Raw genomic sequence first — 9,707 nt, 5'->3', positions numbered from 1 at the left:
TATACACCCAGTTCACCAGCTCCCATTAACTTCAATGTAAATCCTAGGCTAACACCTTGGACCACTTTGAAAATGTAGCCTAAGACCATCAGTCGTGTTTCTACACATGTAATTAGAAAGATCATTTTAGAAACATTCTTGTGTGCACAGAAAGGAGTAAATATTCAGCAGAGTACATGAGGAATTAGTCATGCAGCTTCTCACTGCTTATGAGAGTTGTATAGCTAAAATCCCACATTGCTCATTGAACACTTACTTGATACTCTAGTAAGGCTGGGATCTAATCTTGAGGTAAGGAGGATTTACACTAATAAATTATTATCCTTTAAACAGTCAGATAAGAACCATATCTATGCATGCTGTACATACACATTAGTTTTTGCAGCTATGGGTTACCCATTTGGCATATTAGTAAATGTGACATGTATTAAATCTAAGCCATTATTGTGCGCTATGTTCTATCAAAACAATGGAAATGCTAGGAATTATTTATTTTATAAATCACAAAGGTTATAATCATACAAGTAAACCAAATATATTATATTTATATATCCGTCTTTTCCTTGTGGTTTTAGCACTAAAAAGCATTTTTTGTTTAGATCTATGTGAGTTGAGGAAACAAACGAGTTAATGTCATCGTCACCAGTACCCCCACTGTAAAAATGTATACTTTTGACTTTCAAAACTCTCCAGTGAAAGCTACCAAATTAGAAATGAGATACTTCATACAAAACTAAGGCAGAAAGACTGAAGCATGGATTTGAAACTGTACAATTTTTAAGGCATTTGAAACACTTTTGTTTTAGAGATGGTCCAAACTCAAAATCTGAACAGTTTAAGACAGAGGAAGGTTAGATCCAACCTTCAATCCCGATTCAAGGAAGCACCTAAGTACATGCTTGACTTCAAGCACATGCTTAAGTCTCATTGAGGTCAATGGAACCTAAGTATGTGACTAAGTGCTTCGCTAAATCAGGACCTTTTTGTCTGTCTGGCCTCTGTTCTTATACTGAGAAAACCGAAATCACTGTCATAAACAAATATCCCTGCAAAGTCTTGGGAAGTTTGGGTTCAGATACAAATCCACACTTGGAGACTATGATCCATCTCTACTCTGTTCAAAGTTTAGCTATTTACTTTACAGTCCAATCTACGTATTGAGAACTTATGTTTCAGCACAAGGGTTGTCCCCTCTTGTATATTATTTAGTGTTCTAACACTCTTCAGATCACTTCAGTCTAAAGAGAGGAGTTCATCTGTTCATGTGAGTAGGTGTAATTGCAATTAATGTTAATGGCAGTTACAAACACATTTGAATATTTCAGAGCAGAAATGAAACAAATCTAACGTTTATGAACAGTTTATAAAAGATGTGTTTCATAACTTTGCATTGAAAGCACTAGCTCAATTCTCCTATTGCTTACACCAGTGGAGTCAGTGGAGTTACCCAGGTATAAAACTGGTGTAAGTGAAAGGAGATTCTGGCCCTGAAACTGCTTAGAGAACTTGCTTCTCCAATCACTACCCAAAACTTAATAAGTGAATGGGAAATATATCCTGCCTTTTTAGCAGAATTCTAAAAAAAGGATTGCAAATATATGTGAATGTATTTCATAACATTTTCAGCTATCTAGATTAAGAAATTATAACACTATTAATAGTGATGGGCAACAGTGGATATTAGAGATGAGGATCCATAAATAGTGCAGGACAAACCTCAAAAACATTGGAGGTTTGATTCTGATGAGCAAATAGATGCCTGCATGAGAGGGGCGGAGATGCACATGGGAATATTCATACTATAAGTAATATAGCTGATTTGCAAATACTTTAAAAATAATCTCAGCAATTCAAATGAGCTGGATTCAAATAATTTGAAATCATAAGCAACTAAGTGACAACTCTCTAAAAAACAGAGCTTTACAACTGTTAAGTTTACAACCTTAGTTTTACTTAGGTATTAAATAATTAGAAGTAAATTGTAGCTGCTTGGATGTCTACGATAAAAATAAATCCTCTTATATGTTTACAATCAATCCCATGGATTTAATGTGGCAGCACAAACAAACCGGTTTTGTGTAAATCAATCCAAACTGGATTTTTTCCTATTTTTTTATAAAACGTGTGTATTTGATGTGGTAGATGGTTGGAACTCTTTCCATACACCAGACCCATCATAATGAGCCAGATTTCACTCTGTCACATCAGTATAAAGTGAGAATAACTCCAGTGCATTTATTCTGGTAGACCAGAGAAGAATCTGGCCCATTGTCTCAACCCAGAAACAAAACATTTCATGATCTGAAGGGACTTTGAAGATTTTAGATAGAAAGATTTATAAATGACATAACTTTCCCCAGAGGCTACATCTCCCTTGTTGGATATAATTGATGCTCATTTACACAAAAATTCTTATGGTTCAGCAAAATCTTAAAAGTATAGAATCTCAATTTTCTCTCACTTACATAAGTATCTATGAGGAATAACTCCACCGAAGTCAAAGGAGGTACCCTGGTATAAAACTAGCATAGGGAAGAGGATCTTCCAGCCTACAGCGTCCCTGAGTAGTATTTTAATGAAGAAACCATTTTATCTGATTCTACTGCATCATCTTAGTTTATAGAATTGCAGTTTCTCCATATGATCATCCTGGTTACCGTTACCTAGTTTTTCATGACTTCTGAATGTATATGAGGAAAGCAAACACCCAAAAATAACAATAAAATCATTCAGAAGATGTTTGTTTCTAATGGTCACCCCTGGGGTGAGTTCTCATCAGTGTCCTTTTAGCTGCAAAGTACTGTAATTAGTAGGACCTTTACAGGATATTAAAAATGTAATAGAATATTTAGCACTGGTACATTCATCACGGCAATGCTTCCAAGCAGAGATGATAAGGAAAGACTGGCAAGTTATTTTTTTAATGTACAGTTTAAAGAAAAAATATTGCTTCAGTTTGTAAGTTTCTGTTTCATACTACCCCAGCTTCAGCTCAGTTCTCGGACCCTTTAATCAGGCTGCATTAACAGGCTGGATGGTGCTGGGGAGTGAAGGTCACTTTCCAACATAGTAATGGGGCTGATGCTCCACTGAAGCTGGTGAGGGCTCCTCTCTGCTTCACCAAGCTGAGGCTTCCTACCATTGAGAAAATGTTGCTGGCAGCTATGCTCTCTCTCCTCTTCTGCTAGCATCTGTGCTGCTTTGTTGTTTGTTGCAGGCTGAGGCTGTGAATATGCTGGACGAAATGGATAAATATTACTCAGAGCCATCTGAGAACACGGATATAAAACTGGTGAAGAAGAAAGCAAGAAAATTCATAACAGAACAGAACAGCAGCCATACTGAGTCAGACCATTAGTCCATTGAGCCCAGTATCCTTTCTCCAACAGTGCCAGAGCTTCAGAGGGAGTGTACAGAACAGGGCAATTTTTGAGAGATCCAGCCCTGTCTTCCTCTCCCAGCTTCTGCCAGTTAGAGGTTTAGGGTTGCCCTAAACACGGGGTTACTTACATCCCTGACCATCCTGGCTAATAGCTATTGATGTATCTATCCTCCATGAACTTATCGAGCTCTTTTTTGAACCCAGTTATACTTTTGGACTCCACATCCCATGGCAATGAGTTCCACAGGTTAATTGTGCATTTTGTGAAATAGTATTTCCTCTTGTCTGTATTAAACCTGCTGCTTATTAATTTCATTGGGTGTCTCCTGGTTCGTTTGATTTTTGTATCATGGGAAACAATAAACAGCTATTTTTATTCACTTTTTTCTACACCATTCATGATTTTATAGACCTCTATCATATCCCCTTTAATGGTTTCTTTTCTAAGCTGTACAGCCCTAATCTTTTTAGTCTCTCCTTTTATGGAAGCCGTTCCTTACTCTTGATCATCTTCGTTGAACCTTTTCTAGTTCCATTATATCATTTTTGAGATAGGGCAACCAGAACTGGACACAGTATTCAAGATGTGGGCACACCATGGAATTATATAGTGGCATTCTGATTCTGTTTTATTATCTGTCCCTATTCCAATAGTTCCTAACATTCTGTTAGCGTTTTTGACTGCTGCTGCACACTGAGCTGAAGTTTTCAGAGAACTATCCACAATGATTCCAAGAGCTCTTTCTTGAGTGCTAGCAGTTTATTTAGAACCCATCATTAGTTGGGATTAGATTTTCCCAATGTGCATTACTTTGCACTTATCAATGCTGAATTTCATCTGCCATTTTGTTGCCCAGTCACTCAGTTTTGTCAGATCACTTTGTAACTCTTCACAGTCTGCTTGGGACTTAACTATCTTGAATAACTCATGGGAACCTTAAGAGGGAGTGGATATGAAACAAAAAAACTGGAAATGTATCATTACGAATAAAACCCTATGGTAAAAGAACATTAAAGGTTCCAGAGGAAAGCATTCAGAAGTGAGGAAAAAGCTTGAGATTTTGAGAAACAATTTTTCAAAGACTTATAACTTGGCCAGATTCTTGCTATAAAGCATGGAAATATGAGCACTTCAAGGAAATGGTGTTAGGATTCATTTTCACATGAGCAAAACAACACACAACCTTAAGGCAGACAGCTGCTATGGAGAATTTCAGCCCAAATAGTTGAAGTTGGACAAAGTTATAAGCAGCTGAGAACAGGGTCTTATAATGGAAAGCGTCAGGCATTCATGTCTTTCGGCAATACTACTAGCTGTGCCTATAATCATGAATGGTACTACTCTGTTCCCAGCTTGTAGGCTGACCAGATGTCCCGATTTTATAGAGACAGTCCCAGTATTTGGGACTTTGTCTTACATAGACACCTATTACCCCACACACACACTCCTTGTCCTGATTTTTCACATCTGCTATCTGGTCACCCTGCCATAGAGAGTCCTTCATCTAAGCTTATCAAAGCAACTTAAAAAGATGGATAAGCATTTAAGTATTATTCTCATTTATAGATGGAGAAACTGAGTTAGAGAAATCAAAGGGTAAATTCACCTTGTCCATGAGCAGCCTGAATAAATAAGCTTTATACAATTAATTGAAGAGGGATTAAGGGTGGAATTCACCACCCATCAGTGCATTATGTAGGGCGGCTCTGCAGTCCTCCTTCAGCCAATATTCCAACAAAGGATCTGAACGTGGGGCTGTCAGCTCTGCACGCATCTTCCTTAAGTGTTTGTGGCCACAATATGCATATAGCCTTGGGCCCCCTTCACCATGACACTGCTCCTCCTCCATCCCACCCACAGTTGACCTTGGGCCCCCTTCACCATGACACTGCTCCTCCTCCATCCCACCCACAGTTGACCCACCTCCACAATAGCCATGTGGAAGCCCATCTCCACTTCACTCTCAATATGACTGCTCAACGACTAACCTTCCACAGAGCAGAAGCTTGGCAGTTTAACTGGACTGGGGGTGTCTGCTATCCCTGTTAGCATAGAGGTGAACTTTACCCTAAATGAATTGATCAAGGGCTCTCATCAAATAGGAGGCCATGTTGGGAACAGAACCCTGGTGCCATAGCTCCCAGTCTCCTGTTCTACCACGAGAATCCCCACCTCTCACAACATTCGTGCTTTGGAAAATCGGAGGATTTAAAAATGCTAGTCTGGTCAGGCTCTTTGGAAAATCTCTCTAGGCGTCTATCTGCATTTTTAGGTGTCTAAATACCTTTGCAAATCTGGTCCTGTGTGTTTATAAATTGTTGCAGAGAGAATTTGGTTCCCTGATAATTGCTGTAGACATGAGTTAAATATGAGCACTGAGAGGACTGGTTCAGTACATGGAGCCTTTCCTCCATCAGTTGCCAGTTCAAATCCAGCCCTGGTCAGCTGTTAATGAATCCAGCTGACAGCTGAAAGGCAGCATGCTCTAAATGAAAAAGCACAAGCGTCAGGAACTCCTGGGTTCCATGCCAGGACTGCCACTGATTTAGTGTATCTTTTCCAAGGTCAGACTTCCCCCATCTGTACAACGCAGATAATGCCTGGTTGCTTGCATCACAGGGGTGTTGCGAGGAGGCTTCAAAAGTTAATGTTTGTACAGTGCTTTGAACATGGAAGTGCTAAATAAATACAAACACAGTGCTATTATTCTCAGAATCTGATGGCTGGTTATTCAGATGTCTGCACGAAAGTACTGGTCTCTGCCCAGCTCCTAATGGATAATGTGTGCGCACATCACAAAATCACCTGCGCTGGCACTAAACAGACCACATGGTGTGTGTCAGCAGGGGTCAAGGACTGAGTGGGCATTATGCAGTGAGGTAAGTGATGCTTACTCAGTGCCAAGTGGCCTTAAACTGGTCCCGGATTCCCATGGGGGACCCCTGTGTATGTTGTCTCCTAGACCAGCTACCCCCTGCTCCTGATGTAAGGGGCAGGAGGGAGCATGTCAAGGATGGGCTAAGGTCATAGGAGCATGGCAGAGCTGAGCTCCACCTATGACTGATACTCTATTGGTGTTAAAGACTTTGTGCCAGGGCTATGCCCTGAAATCAAGACACCTCTACTAGCTCCCTGGCACCTGCTGCCCTCCAATATGGTGGAGAATTAGGGCAAGGGAATGCAAATGGACATTAAGAGTTCAATATTCAGTGCAGCTTTCGACTCCTTAATCTAAACGTAAATGTCATTAACGCCAGCTGAATAACACAAAGTCACTGGGAGAGACTCAGTGACATAACAAACAAAGAAATACAGCTTTTGTGAAAAAAAAAAAAAACAAAGTTCTCAGTGTGTTTATGACTAAAATTATCATATCTGCTCAGGCTCACTACCCACTACAGGAGCAGTATTTTTGGTTCAAGGAGCACATCTAGGCTACTTACTTCCTCATTATTTTCCAGGCAGAACTGACTACCACATTTCAGGATGTGGCTCACTTATGCCTTATCTTTGAATTGCCACTATACACTGTTTACACTGTAACTAGCAATTTACCTCTATCTCAAGCAAGAAGATCCTTCTTAAACATCAACAAACGAAATCTCTGCAAGATGAAGACTGCACTTGTACATCAATACCCCAAGCTGTCTGTGAAGCTGTCGGATTGTAATGCTGCCTCCTCGCTAAGGGGCCAGGAATGACCTCTTTTGTGCATACTGCTGTACTGTAACTTTGACGGACTGCTGTATACAAGGACACACTCTGCTGCAAAAGCTGTTAGATTTTTTCCAAGTAAAGCTGCTGCCAAAGATTAAAGAAAACCTTACTCACCGGACTCTGAAGAGCAGGAGTGACCACGATCTGTCGTCTCACAGTCCATTAGATCGACAGCTCTGCCTTCTCTGTGACCGTTACGTGCCATCTCAACAATGAACTGGAAAACATACACAAATATAGTAGACAGTCTATTGTTTTTTGCAGAGTAACATACAGTGAGCCACATTCATAAACAATAGCCATTATGCTGCACAGGTGGAAAAAAGTGCCTAATGTCCTCCAGCACCGTTTCCTTCTCTCCAGCTAATTAAATTGCTGAACTGAAAGCACACCTGTTAAGTCTCCCTGTTTCCCTGGAAGTGTCTGCTCGTAGGTTCCTGAGCAGTTTTTCAATTAGCCTTTTGGGAACCTAGGAGAAGGTGTCTGAAATCAGCCCACAGGCTCTGCCCTGTCCCAGGGACTTGGGGCCTAACTCACATTGATTTCAAAGCAAGGCACCTCAGCACTTTTGTAAATCTCCAGATGTCTATCTGCAACTTTAGGCACCTATATACCTGTTAAAATCTGCCCCCTACTCTCCCCTTCTCTTTGGGGAGCGAGTCACCAGCTGCTCAGCAGCACAGAGAGCCAGGTCTGCAGGCAATGGCCACTAGGCAGGAGCTCAAAACAGGAGAGAGAGGAAATCCTCCAGAGCGGGCTAGGAAGAAAGCATGATTGTGACTCCTAGCTCTCTCCATGGGCATAAGGCAGAAGGAGACCTTGCCCCTTCTGGAGGTTTGGAGACAAGAGTAATTGTGCCCCAAGGGAGATGGGGAAATTCAACAGAGTAGTGTGGGGGAAGAACCAGAAAGAACAGAGTGAAAAGGCGTGGGAGACAGAAATAAAAGGGAATGGAGAAACTGGTGGTGAGGGATAGCTAAAAAGAGGGGAGGGAAATGGAAGAGGGATGTTCAGAGATGGGAGCCAGAGGGAAGGTATGGAGGGAGAAATTAGAGCAATATTTGATGTTGGCTGGGGGGGGGGGGGGGGTGATGGATTATATAAATAAGAAAATGCATATTTATCTAATATACACATTTGGGCATTGATTCACATGCAAAAAATCTCCAGACCTACAGCTGTAACAGGCATCCAGTGGACTCTGCATTATGTTGCAGATATTTGAAAGGCTGCTTCAAAGTAGAGCTAAACTTGCTGGATTACAGGTCTCAGAATAAACTAAACCCAGAATAGGCTCATCCAACAGTTTGCCAAGGATCCCACACCTCCCGAGTGAACCTGGCCTGGTTTATGAGATTGCCTACAAAAAAAACTCTGCAAAATACACAGCTTAATGTGGGATGGACAAAAACATAGTGATAACTGACAGTTTCAATTGAGTTTTATTTTGTGTTTATTTGAATCTGAAAGTCTATATGAAACTCAAGGTTGTGAACCCCCTTAGTGTGAAAATGAAGGAATTGTTGGCATAAACCCCACATGCAGCAAACTGCCATGTTTTGCACAACGCTAGTTGCAACCATTCTCCCTCAGCTGGAAGGATGGCGGCAGAGAGAGGACATTGGCATAGGGTGCGGGAGTAACTGAACCATTTTACCAGGCAGTTCCAATAACTGACGCCATGGCAATTGATTGCAGCTGGTGGGAAACGTTAGACCCCTTGCATGCATGTGGGCTCTACATCAACTCCACATATTTCACAGCTGGGGGTGTGCGGGTGGGCCCAAATAGGGACAAGGCATGGAAGCTGCCTTGCACCTGGCCCAGAGATCAGAGAGCAGATTCCATTCCCCCAAATCCTCTTTTAGCTACACAAACACTGCTTACTGGGACTATTTACCAGGAAAGGGCTGAATTTCATTAATAGTTTACAGCTCCAGGTTGCGTCAGTAGCATTATTTATTACATGTATTATCATAGCATATGATCCACCCACTATTTAAGTAAGTCATTATTAAATAATATTATTAACCATTTGCATTTTGGTAGCACCCAAAGACCCTAACCAGGATTGGTGTCCTATTGTGCTGGGAGCAATACAGGCACAGCTGAAGAGACAGTCTCTGCCCCAGAAAGTAACTGAATTTTCTTTTTAAATAAAACCCACAAAGCTTATCATTCTGAGTGAATAGTAGGAGTGGATTATTGTCCAATGCTTTTCTTGGCAATAATGCTGTTCCCATGCCAAATACGTGTGAAGATGCCATGGTACTTAATCCTCACGGCTACATCATCACTGAGCAAATTAAATGCATGATGCAAAAGTAATCTACTACTTCTAAGGGAAAGTAATAGTAGTGGGGCAGTGATTACTTGCTGAGCCAGTAACAAGTCATTTGAAATTAATTACTTTATTAAATATATTTTTGCAACCCCCAGTAGAAGAACGTAGATGGTGACATTCATCCCTAGAATGTATATTAGGCAGGTCGGATTTGTTTTTGTTGACTCAGTTCATTGTTTAGCTGTTTAATTACCCCCATACTCAATGCAAATGTCATCAGCAGTTGATATTAACTGCAGGACAGATGCTGGTGAGGGCCGTGC

The 9,707-nt window shown here is 41.0% G+C and overlaps 1 protein-coding gene across 2 annotated transcripts in view; it reads right to left on the bottom strand.

The window, feature by feature from the left end:
- Positions 1-345: 345 nt before the first annotated feature.
- The window catches only part of EGF (epidermal growth factor), an 89,219-nt gene continuing 79,857 nt past the window's right edge, over positions 346-9,707 (bottom strand). Inside the window, exons 23-24 of one of the 2 annotated variants that reach the window (XM_043513075.1) lie at positions 7,215-7,317; positions 346-3,235 (exon numbers count right to left, since the gene is read on the bottom strand). In XM_043513075.1, coding sequence (XP_043369010.1) covers positions 3,009-3,235; positions 7,215-7,317 — 330 coding nt within the window. In that variant the 3' untranslated portion in view covers positions 346-3,008. The remainder of the gene's footprint in view (positions 3,236-7,214; positions 7,318-9,707) is intronic. The other variant, XM_038401050.2, reaches the window with a different exon arrangement.

This window comes from Dermochelys coriacea, chromosome 4, assembly GCF_009764565.3.
Source record: "Dermochelys coriacea isolate rDerCor1 chromosome 4, rDerCor1.pri.v4, whole genome shotgun sequence".
Lineage (NCBI taxonomy): Eukaryota > Metazoa > Chordata > Testudines > Dermochelyidae > Dermochelys > Dermochelys coriacea.
This window is presented reverse-complemented; position numbering and strand designations above follow the sequence as displayed.